Source organism: Nematostella vectensis, chromosome 1 (genome assembly GCF_932526225.1).
Source record: "Nematostella vectensis chromosome 1, jaNemVect1.1, whole genome shotgun sequence".
Classification (NCBI taxonomy): domain Eukaryota; kingdom Metazoa; phylum Cnidaria; class Anthozoa; order Actiniaria; family Edwardsiidae; genus Nematostella; species Nematostella vectensis.
Genome location: NC_064034.1, coordinates 1,976,499 through 1,995,471, shown reverse-complemented (window position 1 = coordinate 1,995,471; position 18,973 = coordinate 1,976,499). Strand labels below are relative to the sequence as shown.

The 18,973-nt window shown below is 41.3% G+C and overlaps 1 protein-coding gene across 2 annotated transcripts; it reads left to right on the top strand.

Annotated features, from left to right (window-relative positions):
* The first annotated feature begins 186 nt into the window (after positions 1-186).
* Positions 187-17,330, top strand: LOC5516342 (serine/threonine-protein kinase TBK1). Of its 2 annotated transcripts, XM_048730563.1 has the most exons (25): positions 187-324; positions 426-566; positions 1,831-1,960; positions 2,169-2,259; positions 2,354-2,444; positions 2,705-2,767; positions 2,850-2,944; positions 3,035-3,145; positions 3,445-3,559; positions 3,796-3,860; positions 4,131-4,260; positions 5,523-5,592; positions 5,992-6,050; positions 6,125-6,216; positions 10,953-11,054; positions 11,583-11,641; positions 11,830-11,906; positions 12,377-12,498; positions 13,121-13,197; positions 13,326-13,365; positions 13,641-13,739; positions 15,402-15,498; positions 15,952-16,121; positions 16,234-16,371; positions 17,021-17,330. In XM_048730563.1, exons 1-25 carry the CDS (start codon positions 232-234, stop codon positions 17,052-17,054), a joined length of 2,361 nt encoding a protein of 786 aa, XP_048586520.1. In that variant the 5' UTR covers positions 187-231; the 3' UTR covers positions 17,055-17,330. The 2 variants fall into 2 exon arrangements, with proteins under 2 accessions (XP_048586520.1, XP_001636449.2); XM_001636399.3 differs by lacking the exons at positions 10,953-11,054; positions 11,583-11,641; positions 11,830-11,906; ... (6 more) ...; positions 16,234-16,371; positions 17,021-17,330 and adding an exon at positions 7,603-9,576.
* The last annotated feature ends 1,643 nt before the right edge of the window (positions 17,331-18,973 follow it).

Genomic DNA, 18,973 nt, shown 5'->3' with positions numbered 1-18,973 from the left:
GAAGATTCGAGAGTAGCCATTTTCACGAGTGACGCAGAGTTCGAAAATGCTCTAAGTCATAAGTTTTCCTTGTGAAATCCCAAGCTATGAACGGTGACATAATTCGACCTTTAAGCAAGTTCAACAAAGCTAGGACCAAGCTTATACGAGCCTAGGGCGTCCTTTCACCTCAAATGATAGGCGAAAACACAAACTACTTCACTTGGTTTTGAGAATCCAAGAAAGTCTAAAATGGAGACTCGTAGCAGTTCAAACTATATCTGGAATCTGAAAAGTGTCCTTGGCCAAGGAGCTACAGGGGCAGTGTACACAGGTCGGCATAAGGTTAGAGAAGACGCAGTGAACTTGGCTTTCCCTCTTCTTAGCTTCCGCCTTTGGCGCCATTGCTTCTTCGTTGACCTTCAAGAATTCTCTTGTTTTTGCAGAAAAGTGGAGATGTAGTTGCTGTAAAGACATCTAACCACTTGGGGATGATGAGACCTCTAGAAGTGCGGAAAAGAGAGTTTGATGTTCTGAGCAAACTTGACCATGAGAATATCGTCAAAATCTTCGCATCTGAGACCGAGGTCTGTCCCGCCTGAATTGTGATCCCGCGATATGTATAAAACTGCTGCCGGAAATACGCCAGGCATTTTTATTATTGATTTCTATATAAATCTTTCGCTTTACACAATATATATATATACTCCCGTAGAAGGAAAAATATGCTTAGTTGACTAAACTGACTGAATAACGTCGCGATGTTTTCTCCCTGAAACAAAAGTGCAGAATTTATAAGAAATATTTTGAATTTTTGAATATTTTGTTATGAAAATTGCTATTAATTTTCATCAAAAAAGGATACACGTGCAAAGTATTTTGAATATCCGTGGTTGTAGTATTTTTAATTTAATTTTATTTAATTTTTGGCTTGTAGCTATATGCGATATCGTGTCGCGAGTTCCGCGAAATGCGGACGAGGGGAATCCCCTGACGTCATCTTTACGTTACCACAGCCTCAATCACCTATCAATAAAAATTTCGAGTTAACAGATTTATGAAACCATATTTTATAGTCTACAAAACATAATACACACTGCTTTTTATGCTATGAAAACATAAAATATAATCACAAAAAAAATGAAAGAAATAGTTTTAAGTTATCAGGGTGGTGAAGAGTATTTTCGTTATTTGTGATTGGCCCTAAATTAAATTCGTGATTCGCGAAAAGCCTAAAAATAAGTTTGTGAAACCTGATCGAGTACTCTATCGTGTTCTGTGATTGGGTTATTTTTACTTTTGTGACTTGATTTCGCAAGGTTAAATTTGTAAAATGTGACTGCAGATGCCAAGAATAATTAAAACACGAAATTCATGTAAGTGAGAGTGACTGAAAAGCAGTGCTCAACTTGACAGGAGCTGTAGTACAATCACTCCGCATCGATTGTAACGGTATTTTTGACACTATTCATACATTTATATGTAGAAGTAAACATTAATGTCATTGTCAACTGCAGCGTTGATCTATGTATATTAAATCATATATTCAGGAGCAAAGCAAAAGTTAAAACCGTGATTTGTGAAAGCTTCTTTTTTTAAATTCGTGATTTCCTGAAAGCCTGAAAAATAACTTTGTGATTTGTGATCAGCACCCCCTATTCACCATCCTGAGTTATCTGATCTCAGATACATACTAAAAACATGTTTTATATGGCTCAATGTTACTTGTATTTGTATCACAAGCAATACTGAAGTACTTTGTGTCCAAGTTTCTTTCTCTTAAGAACCCCTACCTAGTTTAAATTTGTTCCAGTCTAGCAAAATAGTCATATTAGCCCATTTCTCTTTCAGTTGCGATCACAAAATGAGATAATTGTGATGGAATTATGTTCTGGTGGAAGCTTGTTTACTATGCTTGAGCACCCAAGCAACGCTTATGGTCTCTCTGAACAAGATTGCATTGCTGTCATTCGGGATGTTGGTGAGTAACTCTTGGATGTGTAGCTGGTGTGGAAATGGTCTTGCACCAGGACCCAATAGGGGGTTGCATCTGTGAGCAAATTATAAATCTATTTTATTCTACCTTAAAACCTCAAGATAAAAAATAATAGGTAAAGCTTTGTAGAGGGAAGTCAAGTTTTTTTGTGTAGTTGCTGGAATGATTGAAGTTGTCTTTATTATTTGTGTAGTCGCTGGAATGAAGCATCTCCATGATAATGGCATTGTCCATAGGGATCTGAAACCTGGGAACATTATGAGGGTGTACCGAGATGACGGCAGGTATACGTATACCCACATATTATCATAATGACTAAGGCTCTATTCTAGTTTTATTCCAATTCTAAGGTAATGCAAGCGTTTTCGTTCCTCTCAGCTGTGTGTACAAGTTGACAGACTTTGGTGCTGCACGAGAATTGATGGAATCTGATCAGTTTGTGTCTATCTATGGAACAGAGGAGTACCTGGTATGTTGTGATCATGAAATGTTAAGCCCCTTATAGAAATGAAAGCTACCTTTATCTGCATTAGAATAGCCACAATCAGTGAAAGGTATAAAAACAACTGAAGATAATATTTATTTTTTCACAGCTTGCAAGATTTTGTGGTTGCTATTTTTTGTCATTTGAACAGCTTTTCAAAATAACCTTCTAACCTTTTAAAAAGTCATCCTTGACCTGTTGCATTTTTGTAAGCCTTAGCATTTCTTGTTTTCCTTTGTTTATAGCATCCTGACTTGTATGAGCGTGGCGTGCTGCGTAAAGCAACCGGAAAGACATTTGGAGCCCAGGTACTGTAAATAGAAATATCGCCAGCAAATATTCATTCCTTTATGTCTGGAATTCAATCGTCTACTTATCCTTGGAACTTAGGTTGACCTCTGGAGCATTGGAGTGACATTTTACCACATCGCCACTGGGAGGCTCCCCTTCAGACCATTTGGTGGACGACAAAACAAAGACACAATGTAAATACCATTGATATAGTTTGATAATTTCTTGCATTTCTCTCATCTGGGTTCACATAGAGTAGTAGCACAGTTTGATCTTCATTCTAGGTATCACATCACAACACGGAAAGCATCTGGGATGATCGCTGGTGTGCAAAAGAGTGAGGGAGGGGAGGTAGAGTGGACAGACAAGCTACCGGACCACACCTGTTTATCACAGTAAGCATATGCATGTGCACCACATTTCAGTCATAAGACACTTGTCTGCTACATCAGATGAGTTATCAACCAATTGAGATGACCTTAGGGGCCCTTAGTGGTTGACCTTTGAATGGAAAAAGGCCTTATGACTGGGGACTTGTGCATGAATGTGCAAAAAAGGTGGTGGAGCTATCCCTTTTATAGCACATGCATATTTAAAGAAACCACTTTCAAGTCAAACAATTTGCCATCTTCACACTTCATGGTGCAGTCGCTAATCATGCAGTTACTAATCATGCTTTTTCTCTGTGGTTTAGAGGGTTCCGTAACCTGTTAACACCGTTACTTGCTGGAGTGCTAGAGTCAGATCCAGCTAAAATGATGTCATTTGATCAGTTTTTTGCCTACGTCCAGGACATGGTATCAAGGAAGGTGCGTTCTTTACATGTGAACAAAGTGTTTTATGCTGTTGGTGCATGCACGAAATAAACAAAAGTGTGCATGATGTATGTAAACAGTGTCTAATCATTGAGTGCAAAAGTATTTGACAAAAGTACAGTCGTAGGATTTAAGACTTTTTTGTGTGAAGGAATATAAGTTCTAGCTCCTGCATTTTTGCAATTTACTTTTTATGACTACTTACTAACTTAAAGTCTCTCTTTCTCTAGGTTTTAGATGTTTATTGTGTATCGTCCAGTCAGTTCCATAAAATATACATCAGAAGGACAGAGATGTAAGTACATTTCACCTCGTCATTCACTACCTGTTTCCTCTCCAGTCACCCTCCTGTGTGATTCCAGAAAAGGTCTAACCCCACCACCACCCCAAAGATGGACTTGGAAGTTTTTTGCCAATTCCATTCACGCTCTGTCTCTTCCCCTCTCTCTTCATGATGTTAAAATATTATTGGGCTGGTCCCTATCCCATAATCCACTCTTCGACCTTCCCATCCCCCCCCCCCTATGCCCTAGGCAGAGAGGCAGCTGACATGTGCTGCTTGCAGGCTCAACAGATTCAAGCAGATGGTCACTGAGCAGACAAGTGTACCATGTGATCAACAAGAGCTCTTCTATGAGTTCCAGTACTTCCAGCCTCCCGACATGTGCCCTGCGGCTGATTTCCCAAACACGTCCGTAAGTAGTCTTCCACCCACCCTCCCTGCAATGGGGTCACATACCAACAGATCCATCACATGTTCACCATCACATACCAACAGATCCATCACATGTTCATCAGCACATACAGATCCATCACATGTTCACCAGCACACACCAACAGATCAATCACATGTTCATCAGCACATACCAACAGATCCATCACATGTTCATCAGCACATACAGATCCATCACATGTTCACCAGCACATACCAACAGATCCATCACATGTTCATCAGCCCATACCAACAGATCCATCACATGTTCACTAGCACATACCAACAGATCCATCACATGTTCACCAGCACACACCAACAGATCCATCACATGTTCATCAGCACATACCAACAGATCCATCACATGTTCACTAGCACATACCAACAGATCCATCACATGTTCACCAGCACACACCAACAGATCCATCACATGTTCATCAGCACATACCAACAGATCCATCACATGTTCACTAGCACATACCAACAGATCCATCACATGTTCACCAGCACACACCAACAGATCCATCACATGTTCATAAGCACATACCTCAACAGATCCATCACATGTTCACCAGCACACACCAACAGATCAATCACATGTTCATCAGCACATACCAACAGATCCATCACATGTTCATCAGCACATACAGATCCATCACATGTTCACCAGCACACACCAACAGATCCATCACATGTTCATCAGCACATACCAACAGATCCATCACATGTTCACTAGCACATACCAACAGATCCATCACATGTTCACCAGCACATACCAACAGATCCATCACATGTTAATAAGCACATACCTCAACAGATCCATCACATGTTCACCAGCACATACCAACAGATCCATCACATGTTCATCAGCACATACCAACGGATCCATCACATGTTCACCAGCACATACCAACAGATCCATCACATGTTCATCAGCACATACCAACAGATCCATCACATGTTCATCAGCACATACCAACGGATCCATCACATGTTCACCAGCACATACCAACAGATCCATCACATGTTCATAAGCACATACCTCAACAGATCCATCACATGTTCACCAGCACATACCAACAGATCCATCACATGTTCATCAGCACATACCAACGGATCCATCACATGTTCACCAGCACATACCAACGGATCCATCACATGTTCATCTAGCGTCTTACTATCCTTATTACGTGGCAAAACCTCAAAAGCTCCCACACACATTTAATGTTATTGCCTTAATTGCAGAGAGATCGACCTGTTATAATGATTGGTGGAGAGCAACTTGCGCCGGACAAACTCGTCAACTTGGCAATACGTAAGGCCCTCTAGTCAAAATATGTGCATGAATAAACCCTGTTGGTAGTAAAATGGCGATGCTTAGTACTCTAGTACTAAGCTAAGAGATCACATGACCTTAGTACTATAATAGCCCACCACCCTTGGATGTTATCTAAATAGGGGACTTGCGCTAAGAGATCACGTGACCTTAGTACTGTAATAGCTGGCCAGCCTTGCGTGTTATCTGTTATCTTTTACAGTGGGTCCTACGTCTGTTTAAAGATGATCTGTCAGCCCCCATTTTGTTATCCTAGCGAAATAACACACGCTGTTATTTGAGATTTCCAAATGTTCCAAGGGTTATAAACGGTTCCTAGACGCCCTGGATGTGGATTAACCATAGTAGTTTTGCTTCTTGGTTTTTTTTTCCTTCTAGCAAAAATAACTGAGCTTCCTCCAGAATGGACTCTTGAGGGTGATGCTGCTGTCTCGAAGGTAACAAGATTTCTTCGTTCAGTATTTGCTGACGACACAAAGCACTGACATGTGTTGAGTTTTTGTTACTTCAGATCATGGCAAATTGTGCGTATTCTTGCGAGCACTCAGTGGCCGTGTACAGTGACAGCGTCAAAGCCATGACCGACATGATCCACACTTTAGGGTATGTATTATCACTTAAGACAAACAACACCTCATCAAACCTGCATCCTCTCCATAAGCGTAGTCATGATCGATAGCACTATTTTCAGCATAACCATAGTAAGACCATCGTAACCATCTCCTTCATTAACATGATCTGCAACAGCATCACTACCACTAGACCGCATAGTTAAAAGCGGAAAACGCACCAGTCTACTTCCGTAGCGCCGACGGAAACCTCAACCGGACAAGAGACAATATAAATGAATCTATTAGTATCCGCTATATTAAAACGGCAACCCGCTCTAAACTTTCGGTCACATCTTCAAAGAAACGTCCAATATACACCCCTGCTTTTACAATTTTGAAATATTTTTCGCGTTTTCCATTAAAATTCATCAGAGATTGTTAATTAATCAACCGTTTGACATTGCCGCTTTACGTAACTGTCATCAACATAGTATCCCTTCATTACTTCCATTATCATTTTTGGCATCTACTTCATCATCATCATCATCATCATCACCATCACCACCACCATCAACATCACCATCACCACCACGTTCACAATCAACACCACCATCACCACCATCATCACCACCATCATCATCACCACCATCACAATCACCACCATCACCATCACAATCACCACCATCACCACCACCATCACCACCACCACCACCATCACCATCACCACCATCACCATCTCCGCCACCTCCATCATAGCCTCCTACGCGCCGCTCTTTGGGACCACGATTACTTAGGCCCCACGAGCGCCTGCTCCACAGAGCGGCAAAACGAATCAGCCAATCAGCGTTCACTTTCCAAATACTGGAAAGTTGACCTTGGCTGTTCGCGGGAAAAAATTCAAGATGGCGAACGATCTCATCTCTGTGTTCCGTCTTGTGTCAAAGAAATTCCGAATTGCGGCCTTGAATAGCCATCTAAAGGAGACTATTGAGGAGTTCACCAAGGGTGAAGCGGATTTGTTTATTAATTTGCCGACTAGCTATGGAAAGTCGCTGATTTACCAAGCTATGCCTCTAGTCTTCGACGATATTCGAAGGAATTCAGGGCACATTGTTGTTGTTGTCTCCTCTTGTGAGTTTAATGGACGACCAAGTGGATTATTTACGAAGCATCGGTGTAAGTTCTGTGAGTCTCAGCAATCTAAAAGAGGGAGAAGCTGGTAAAGTAGAGAACGGAGAGTATTCCGTGATATATGGAAGCCCAGAATCATGGTTGAAAAACCAGCGATGGAGGGAGCTGCTTTCTAGCGCGTTGTTCAAGGAAAAACTATCTTGCATAGCCGTTGATTAAGCGCATGTAATCAAGCAATGGTAAGCATGTCGTATTATGAGAACGATCATATATATTTGTATGGCTCACGCTTTTCGTTTTTTGACAGGGGGACTTCATCTACAAATAAGATGATGGCATTTAGAACAATATATTCAGAGCTTCATGAGTTGAGAACCCTCGCTGCTGGTGCAAAAGTAATTGCTTTGACAGCAACAGCAACACTGCCAACAAAAGAAACAATTACAGATGTACTTAGAATGCAAGACGTCATAGAAATAAATGAAAATCCCAATAAGGAGAACATTACCTATATTGTCAAGTATTTAAGTAACTCAATGGATGCTAAAGAAAGTTTTGAATGGTTGGTGAATGAAATCAATGAAAGAAAAGATGGTGGAGATAAAACAATCATATACTGCCAAACAATAAAACAGTGTTCTTTGGTGTATGGCACCCTGAGATCTATGTTGATAGAGTTGGTTGCTAATGGAAAACCAAAACTTGAAATGCTTCATTCCTGTACTCCAAAAGAAAATAAGGATGCAATATTAGAGTCATTCAAAAGACTGGATGGTCATGTGCAAGTCTTGGTGGCAACCATAGCATTCGGCATGGGAATAGACTGTAAAGGTGTCCACCGCACAATACACTTTGGCCCCTCAAAAAACTGTGAGGCCTTTATCCAAGAGACTGGTCGTGCTGGAAGAGATTGGAAGTCTAGTTTTTCTTATCTTTTGTACAAAGGCATTATGCTGAATCATGTGGAAAGGGACATAAAAGAATATGTCAAAGCTACAACCTGCAGGAGACAGATGCTTATGAAACATTTTAGCAAGAACCATATTGTATTTTCTGGAGACCTCCATGCTTGCTGTGATAATTGTGCTAAAGCTTGTGAATGTGTTAGTGAAAATTGTGAAAGTTACACTGATTTCATGGTTACGGAGACAGGTATTGCATCAGAAGAGAAAAGGCGTTCTGTTAGTGAAGACCAGAAAAAAGAACTCTCAGGATTACTCAAAAAGTACCACAAGAAACTATTAATGGATCTGGTACGAAAGTCAGCACATGACATGGTCCAAAGTCTGATTAGCATGAATACTCTTCTGGGGTTTGGAGAAACACAAATCGACCTGGTGCTAGAAACTGTGAAACTTTATTTTCTTTTGAGCATGTCACAGATAAGATTGAAATATGGAACATCTGTCATGCAAGAGAAATAGTTGTTATCCTTGCAGAAGTATTTAATGATATTGATGTATCTTGTGAGCATATGGTCGATATGAGACTGGGCACTAGCGATGATGAATTAGATGACGAAGTAATTGGAGAATGGGCTGCTCTAGCTGAGGACGAAGAGCTCTTTGCCTTGATGGCAGACAATTTATCTTGGTCTGCATTAGAGAGCACAGTAAATGAGTCAACCCACATGCAGTCTCCTGACTCTTCTGGCTTATCACCTGCTGCTCTGACTGCACTTACAAATCTAAGTATAGAGTAGAAAAAATGTATACCACCAGTAGAGGTATGACATGGCTTATGTTATTCTTGTCAGAGCTGGGTATTAAGTGAAGGAAAAAAGCAGAAAAATCTGTAACGCAACGTTTACATTTAAGCTTCATTGGCATATAACAAATTGCAATACAGACACTTAGAGCGGCAAAAACTTAACTGAACAGTAAGCGATTCTGGAGGTGACTTTGAAAACTCAAATTAATTTTATAGAGTGTGTATGACCTCAACATTAGCTGTTTTGGCCCACAGCACGCTAATTGCTCTACTCTTTAGTTTGCATTGCAAACAAGAAAAGACCCAAGAGGACAGTGTCTAAACAGTACTTCCACATTTTCTCTGCAGTTTAGAGCATAGTAAAGACTTAATTTTTCCCACGATGCTGTGTGGCACACTTAATGAGCTTTTATTATAAATTCTTTAAATTTGGAGTTGTTAAAGTTGTACTGTATACACAATCAGACAATATCTTATGTTTGTAAAAGTATTCAGTAGTCTATTATTCGTAGTCCCACTAGATGTGATGATATACTAATGTCTACTAATGAGAGTAAAACATGTCAACCAAGATCTGCCTCATACATGTACGTAGGACCTCTGTGATTTAGCTCAAGTTGAAAAGTGTCTGACAACCAAAAGTCAAATTTTACAAACACCATTTTGTTGGCTTTTGAAAATTTCAGCAATTTAGTGAACTTGCAATGAGGATGCTTTTGTGCTCAAGTTATTGATATCTTGACTTTGGCATGTGTTTTTTCCTGAGATTGTACCTTCGTCGGGGTTGACCGTCATGGAGTTGAAGCTGACAATGGCTGACCTAAAAGGTGACTAACACTAACAGGTTCGCTAGCTCGTTGGATTAGCTGCATGCCACTACACCGCGGTAACAAACAGGCGAGAGAGCTCCCATAGAAGGCTGCGTGGCCAATTGAAGAAGTACAAGTAGTAGAAACGAACAGCACTTGATAATTTTTCTGCCGACGAGAACTTGAGAGATTTAGCGACGGGCTTTGAATCCACAACGGCGCTTTCAGGGGGTCTCAAGCGCTTCACTCGTCGTTTTGTTGCCGTGAACAGTTCATTTATCTCGAGTTTTACACTATCAACATTTTTCAGTGCTCTTTCTAATTTCGCAAGTCTCTTGTAGCACTTTGTACAGATAAAAAGACTGGAATTTTCCTTCCCGTAAACACTGGGATCCTCTCCCGTCGATTATTTTATCAGTTTGGAGATATCTATAGAGCTTTTCCCAAAAAACATTCACTTTACCACAAGACACTGTCGTTACACCGCTACAGATGAAGCATTTATAGTCTGCCTCGACAATTTTAGGAGTTTCTGCCATTTATATTTGGGACATTCTATTGCAACATTTGAAAAAGGGAAAATCGAAACACTTTCGAAGGTTTTGTTTTGGCGGGAACACAGGGTGCGGCATTCTAACATGGGTTTTGATTGGTTGTTCGCAAACAATCGCTCGGTCGTGATTGGCCATGTAAAGACAATGGCTAATTCGTTTTGCCGCTCTGTGGAGCAGGCGCTCGTGGGGCCTAAGGAATCGTGGTCCCAAAGAGCTGCGCGTAGGAGGCTACCTCCATCACCACCACCATCACAATCATCCACCACCATCACCATCACAACCATCACCATCACTATCATCACCACAACCACCACCATCACCACCTCCACCACCATCACAATCACCCACCACCATCACCACCATCACTATCATCACCACAACCACCACCATAACCATCACCACAACCACCACCATCACCACAACCATCACCACCACCATCACCACCACCATCACTATCATCACCACAACCATCACCATTACCATCCCCACCATCATCCTCATCATCAACAACATTATTTGTTCACTTAGTGTGCTCACTTCAAAAAAGTATAATTATACAAAAAAAAATAATTTCTTCCCTGCAGGAATTGTTTCCGCCAGAGAATGATAGATCATGACTTGGTATGCAAGGAGGTGGAATCTCAAAGGAACGCCGTGCACAACATGACAGAGGTTTACTGTGCCAGGTATACCACACGCGTCTCTATATATCGACACTGGCAGTGCTGAAAAACGCGAGACTACTATAGTCTTAGGACCACGCGGTAATATAAACCCCCCAAAAAATGGCGGCGTTTACCAATTGATTTCCATGTTTTTTTATGGGAAGCATGAAAATAACAGCAAACCGACCGCGTGCGAACCTTTCATCTTTTGTAAACTGTGGTTTCAAAGCTGTGCTCTTAGTGAGCGACCGAAAACAGCCTTTCGTAGCTATCTTCACAACGATTGTGCTTGCTTTATGCCCGAATACGCACGCGATATTCCGCCATGCGAACACTGTCAACATCAGAGCATCTCTGTATTTTTGCGATAATCAAAACAAACCTAAAAATCTTGAACCAGAATACTGAATGTACAATCATTTTTATTCGACTTTGACAAATTTTCTCGACAGGCCCTGAAAATTCTAAATAAAAGAGAAGCTCCATTGATTTAATTGTGCTAAGACCTGTTTTTTTTTTTTTATGATGATAATTCGATTCTGTTTTTAGCCAGGAAAACTCTGTCAAAATGCTCACTGATGTGATGGAGCAAGTGTCCTTCAGAGAAGGTGTGGTTTATGCTGATTTATGAATTAATCTCAATACAAATACAAAGTCGATTCCGATTGCATTACATCATTGCATGCATATGCATCTCCGCATTCTAGCTTAAACAAGTCAATATATTAGATACCGGTCCTTCTCTGTTTTTTTTTATATTTTTTTTCTTCAGTGTGTTTGTTTTATTGGTTTTCAGAAGAGAGAGCTGAAGCCGACCGTGAGGTTGTTGGTATTCTAGAACTTGTGAGGATGAAGCGGAAAAGCGACGATGTGGTATGTCGTGCGCTGTGGAATTTTATATGCGAGGGAACTGAACACGAGTCTTGTCGATATATGCGAGGGGCATGAACTGAACACGAGTCTTGTCGATATTCTGTATTAAGCTGGTCTGATCATCCCCGAAAGTGCTCTTTTCAGTTGGATTATAAGAAAGTTTCGAGGTCTCATAGAGTTTGTATTGTTTGTCACGGATATACGGGCCTGTAAGCCAAGTGAGCCTGTGTACAAGTTATCTAGTTAAATGTATGGGGCGATTGGGAAGTTAGGTTGAGTGGTTATCCCCCACTCCCCCTCTGTTGAGTAAAGAATAAATCAAATAGTCTCTTTGTTTCATGATATTAGCAAATAAAGCTTCAAACTAATGTCCCCCTCCCCCACTCCCCTTCTAGACTTATTTCCTGAATAGAAATATTGCTTGTTGTTTTGTACATATTGTGTATCTGACCCTCTGGGTCATTTTGTAGCAATCTAAAGAAACGGCTGAGTGGCTAATACCGCTGAAAGTTACACTACATGACGCAATAGCCAACAACCCGCTAGAGGTTGAAGCTAAGGCATTCTTTCGAATTGCTGACACTAAACCTTTGTAAGTAGACTAAAAGTGCAAGAATTCAGTCAACAATTTGCCAGAAGTTTATGAAAGGAATTTTTTGTTCTCAAAAAATAGTTTTATGTCAAATTGCCGGTTGCTTAATTGTTTATGTAAGTTACTATTATTTCCGTTACGTTATGTTGCGTGACGTCACGCGGATGTGGATTGGGTGGAAGTTCAATTACAACATACACCCTATAGGGCATAATTGTGACGTGGCTCTGAATCGAGCGCGTGGTTCAGTTCTCGTTCATCTTTCACCGAGATAAGACGTATCTTACTTCAATCCCACCTCCTCCCCAATTCCAGGTCCGCGTGTTTGGCGTTTTGATTGCCCACACCTTTACTGGGCTAAGGTTAATTATTATTGAAAATAATGTTATAGAAAGACTATAAATTATTTATTTTGAATTAGAATTTTAATAAAGCGGCATCGGGTTTTCCCCCTTTGCCATTCACAAACAAATAGTTGGTTGTGTGTTATATTGCCCAGTAAACAAAGCTCAGGCAGCGCAGCAGCTTGTAGCACGTAGAGGCGACGAGACATAAAATCATTTATCCAAATGGTTAGCGGTATTGATGGAATATGTCTCTTTGTATGTCACTGTTTCCACAGACTGTGCACTGTTTCAACGCTCAGGGCAAGAATCGAAGAGTTCTACAACAGATTTAGAAAAGAAAAGCACCTCAGAAGTGAGTTTCGGTATAAGCCCTAGTAAACATTTTGTTTGCATCGAAGAAAGGGGGTTTAAAGAAGAGAAGGGGCTTATTTCAAATCAATTTTCTCCGTTTGTTAAACTAGTATTGTTTTCTATCTTTAGGACTATCACTAGCAGATGAGCAGAACCACGTGTTTGATAGGTAATGACGCGTGCCATTTGATCACAATTGTTTGTTTGTGGGCGTAACAACTCAATATCATGAGCTGTGGTAAAAAAAACTGCGAGGGTACGGTACGGGAAACGGGAGTTGGGAACAATAGTGAGGGGAAACTGGAACAGAGTTTGGAATGAGAGGGGCTGGTAAAGAGTTAAAGAAATGAACAACTGATACCGGTGGGTAAGAGAGAGCCTTATATCTATCAGTAGGTTAGCGCTTCTTTCAGATTGTATTTTAGTAAGCTCTCATTTTTGCAGACGAAAGCTGTCAGCGGAATGCAAAAGAGTCATGGAACTGACCAAGCACAGCGCAGAACTGAGAGCGTTGTTACACGGTGAACTTACGGGATGGCTAAGGTACTGTGAACTTACGGGATGGCTAAGGTACAGTGAACTTACGATATGGCTAAGGTACGGTGAACTTACGGATGGCTCAGGTACAGTGAACTTATGGGATGGCTAAGGTACAATGAACTTACGGGATGGCTAAGGTACGGTGAACTTACGGGATGGCTAAGGTACAGTGAACTTACGGCATGGTTAAGGTACAGTGAACTTACGGGATTGCTAAGGTACAGTGATCTTACGGCATGGCTAAGGTACGGTGAACTTACGTCATGGTTAAGGTACAGTGAACTTACGGGATGGCTAAGGTACAGTGATCTTACGGGATGGCTAAGGTACGGTGAACTTACGTCATGGCTATGAAACAGGGAACTTACGTCATGGCTATGGTACAGTGAACTTACGCCATAGCTAAGGTACTGTGAACTTACGGTATGCCTAAGGTAAGGTGAACTTACGGCATAGCTAAGGTACAGTGAACTTATGGCATGGCTAAGGTACTGTGAACTTACGTCATGGCTATGGTACAGTGAACTTACGGCATAGCTAAGGTACTGTGAACTTACGGTATGCCTAAGGTAAGGTGAACTTACCGCATAGCAAAGGTACAGTGAACTTACGGCATGGCTAAGGTACTGTGAACTTACGGGATGGCTAAGGTACAGTGAAGTTACGGCATGGCTAAGGTACTGTGAACTTACGGGATGGCTAAGGTACTGTGAACTTACGGGATGGCTAAGGTACAGTGAACTTACGGATGGCTAAGGTACAGTAAACTTATGGGATGGCTAAGGTACAATGAACTTACGGGATGGCTAAGGTACGGTGAACTTACGGGATGGCTAAGGTACAGTGAACTTACGGCATGGTTAAGGTACAGTGAACTTACGGGATTGCTAAGGTACAGTGATCTTACGGCATGGCTAAGGTACGGTGAACTTACGTCATGGTTAAGGTACAGTGAACTTACGGGATGGCTAAGGTACAGTGATCTTACGGGATGGCTAAGGTACGGTGAACTTACGTCATGGCTATGAAACAGGGAACTTACGTCATGGCTATGGTACAGTGAACTTACGCCATAGCTAAGGTACTGTAAACTTACGGTATGCCTAAGGTAAGGTGAACTTACGGCATAGCTAAGGTACAGTGAACTTATGGCATGGCTAAGGTACTGTGAACTTACGTCATGGCTATGGTACAGTGAACTTACGGCATAGCTAAGGTACTGTGAACTTACGGTATGCCTAAGGTAAGGTGAACTTACCGCATAGCAAAGGTACAGTGAACTTACGGCATGGCTAAGGTACTGTGAACTTACGGGATGGCTAAGGTACAGTGAAGTTACGGCATGGCTAAGGTACTGTGAACTTACGGGATGGCTAAGGTACTGTGAACTTACGGGATGGCTAAGGTACAGTGAACTTACGGCATGGCTAAGGTACTGTGAACTTACGGGATGGCTAAGGTACGGTGAACTTACGGGATGGCTAAGGTACGCTGAACTTACGTCATGGCTATGAAACAGGTAACTTACGGTATGGCTTAGGTACAGTGAACTCACGGGATGGCTAAGGTACAGTGAACTTACGGGATGGCTAAGGTGCGGTTAACTAATGTCATATGTATAAACTCGCTATTTAACTTCTGAAACGTGGCTTTCTTTTCGTTTAGTCGTGCTAAGACCCTCGAGGCTCGTGTGTGCCAGCGAATGGGACAAGTCTACGAGATTCGCAACCGAGACCAGCTGCACGTGGAGAGTATGGAAAAGGTATTATTCAAGTCGTGGTGAGACCACAAAACCTCGAGTTTCGGGTATTGATCGCACGGCTACCGTGTTACCGTCAGGTTCGGGTATTACTCACAAGGTTACGGTGTTACCTTGAGGTTCGGGTATTACTTACATTGTTACCGTGTTAACTTGAGTTTAGGGTATTATTCACAGGGTTACCGCGTTACCTTGAGGTTCGGGTATTACTCACACGGTTACCGGGTTACCTTGAGTTTTGGGTTATACTCACACGGTTACCGTGAGGTTCGAAGCAGATGGACAGCGAGTCATAAACAAATGATAGAACTCGTCTAGCACTCTTACAAAACACGCTTTGCTTTAGCTGCAACAACAAAGTGATTAGGCTTACCATGCAAACATTTCAAGCTCCGGATTTTACACTTTCTATAGGGTAATTACAATAAACTGACGGATTATTTTACTATCCGCCAGTTTCAAGAGCAGTCAAACGCCACGTGTAAGCGCGTAGTTGAGCGGGTCAAGGGAGCGATGGTACGAGGGTCCACGTCGTCCATAGGGACAGACCTGCCCTCTATCGTGGCAAACGGAGACGCCGACCATGGCGACGACCACAACGTTTCCTGGTCAGAGCTAGATTCACAGTAAGTTCCACAATGCTATCCTACTGAACCAATAAAATTAAGACTAGGTCGATTTTAGTGTGATTTTTTGTTATTTTTTTGGCGATATTTGAATAAATGTTCTTCTATTTAGCATTGCGACTCTAGCGAAAGTCACAGAGTCATCAAAAGCCAGCGCCATGGAAAACAGCCAGCATATACAGCGACTGACGTCATCACTGAACGAGTTCTTCCATGTGATCAACGAAAGCGACAGACAAAGTATTGAAGAGTACGTATGAAACGCGCTCTATTCAGTCTATTTAACAAACAACGCATTCAACAGTACGTTTAGAACCCTCTGTTTAACCAACAATGCCTTTAAAAGAAGAGTACGTATAAAACCCTGTATTTTATGAACAACGCCTTCAAGAGTACGTATAAAATCCTCTATTTAACGGGCAACGCTTCAAGAGTACATATAAAATACTCTATTTAACGAACAACTCCTTCAAGAAAACGTATAAAACCCTGTATTTTACGAAGAACGCCTTCAAGAGAACGTATAAAACCCTCTATTTTACGAACAACGCCTTCAAGAAAACGTATAAAACCCTCTATTTAACGAACAACTCCTTCAAAATTACGTATATAAAGCCCTCTATTTTACGAACAACTCCTTCAAGAGTACGTATATAAAACTCTTTATTTAACGAACAACGCCTTCAAGAGTACGTATAAAACCCTCTATTTAACGAACCTCAATGGATTGTTCGTCCCTTCACCACAATTCCCAACGGTCTTAGACCGCCATGTCTTCTTTCTTTCGGTGATCGAGAGTATAGGATGCATTGCAAGGAACAGAATAAAAAAGAACAAAATCCACAGTGGTACACTGCAGTACCGGTCCCATTTTCTAATCACATTTCTCGTCCATTTAGGTTGCAGAAGCTCTCGATGATTGAAACACAATAAACGGTAGTGAAACGCCATGATGAACGTGGGGATGAAGAGTTCAGCAGAGAGAGAGTTCACATGCCCTGGGGTGCCAGTTGTAGAACAAAGCCAAATTCGGGTGTGCGTAACTAGCTCCTTTATCAATATCATTACACAGTTTAATCCTAGTGGACATGCCACGGATTCTGAAATTAAAACTTTTACATTTCTATTATGTTTCGATTTATGCTTGTTATTGCACGGAAAATGTAAATTGATATAACCAAAAATACAATAAATAGTACAAATATCACAGTTTCATTCTGTTATTTGTTAAAAAGGGTGTGAGCTCCGCGTTTTTGTTTGTTGAATATTTTTGGTAGCTGGTTGTTTTATATTTCTTGTTCCTGTAATATTTTAATGTTCGCCAAGAGGTTCATTGATTGTTTTATTCAAAGCTTAAGTGCTCCTTTCTCGTACGGAAATACGTGAGCTAGCTAAGAACTATTTAGTCTCCTTTGCAGCCGAAAGAGCCCAATCCACCCCCCCCCCCCCCCCCCCTCCCCTCCTTAGGAGTGCTTTCGTGACTGACAAACGTCGACCGTTGCATGTAAAGTAAGAACTATTGGTTGGCCCTGAAGTAGAAAAGTGCACGCCCAGATGATTTGTCGAGCGCTACTGTCCACAGGCTTCCCACTTTAAATGAGGGCGCCCACCAGGCTTCAAGTATAGAATCAGAATAAGAAATATTTCCTGTGATTTGATTTCCGTTTTGAGCCGGGGGCGGCTGAAAAAAACCATCATCCTCCCCACTGGGTTATTTCCCCAGCTTATCCGGATAATCCTAGCTAGGACCTTACAAACGGTGTTTTGTCGCCTACTCACAAAGTCCCTTCCATCATACGAACAAGAATAGATGGTTTCAGAGCGCGTTAGTTGCGGAAAGATTACAGAGAGATTTTAGGGTTAGAAAACGGGAAGGAAACAAACTGTTTTATTTCGGCCACGATGAGTACCCAAACTCGGCGTGGTTTTGTGAATTAAAATGAACTTCACTTACAACCCTGTGTAGTACCGCCTACACGCCTTAACCGCCTGTTCCCCCAAGGCGAGCCTCGCTATCTAGAACTCCCCGCTAAGTTTAAACCGACTTCAAATTCCAATAACTCCATGTGCAGTCATTTCCACCTGAATATCGCTGACTCAAACTGTTTTGCGCCTTCCCTGAGCAGGATTTAGCGGGGTTAAGACAACAATATATATATTTAAAGAGGGTTATTCAAAATTTGTCATCAAAATGGGTTTGTGGGTTCTAAATTAAAATGTAATTTTATGGGCTATGCATATGATCAATTATGAGTTTTCTCTCGTTAACATTTTGCCATTTTCAGAAAACCTCAAGAAAATATAATCTTGTACCTGTGTGTTACTTCAGTTTTATGCAGCCAAAGGTGTTCATATCATGGCTCCAAAGGTGTTCATATCATGGCTCCAAAGGTGTTCATATCATGGCTCCAAAGCATTGAACAGTAAAACGACAAGTACTACACTACTACAACATATGTTTGTGCGATTTGTATTTATCGTACATAAAGTGAATTTTCGAGTTTTAATTCCGTATCTAAAAGAGTTGCGAGAAAGATAGATCAACGCCCACTAAGCACACAGGAGAAACGCGATTTGAGTCAAATCAAGTGAGAAAGATACAGTAAGTAGGCGGCGAGCGGGTGAAATTAGTCGACTCCATTGAACTTCAAGTGCCATTAATCTCAGCTATCTTGTGCAATCCACATAGCATACTTCAAAACGCGCGTTAGTTCTCTTTCTCAAGAAAGACAGGAGAAGTTAACGAGGCGAAACCCCATGCAATTAGTAATTTTTAAGACGAGGCAACGCGACTGGAAGGATTTTAGGTTAGGGCTTTTGAATTTATTTTTGCGCCGTTAAAGTATTCTTTC

Coding starts and splice junctions, on each gene's coding strand:
- LOC5516342 (XM_001636399.3), top strand. CDS start 232: ATGGAGACTCGTAGCAGTTCAAACTATATCTGGAATCTGAAAAGTGTC. Junction 1,961..2,168: donor TGCTGTCATTCGGGATGTTG/GTGAGTAACTCT, acceptor TTATTTGTGTAG/TCGCTGGAATGAAGCATCTC. Junction 2,768..2,849: donor GAAAGACATTTGGAGCCCAG/GTACTGTAAATA, acceptor CTTGGAACTTAG/GTTGACCTCTGGAGCATTGG.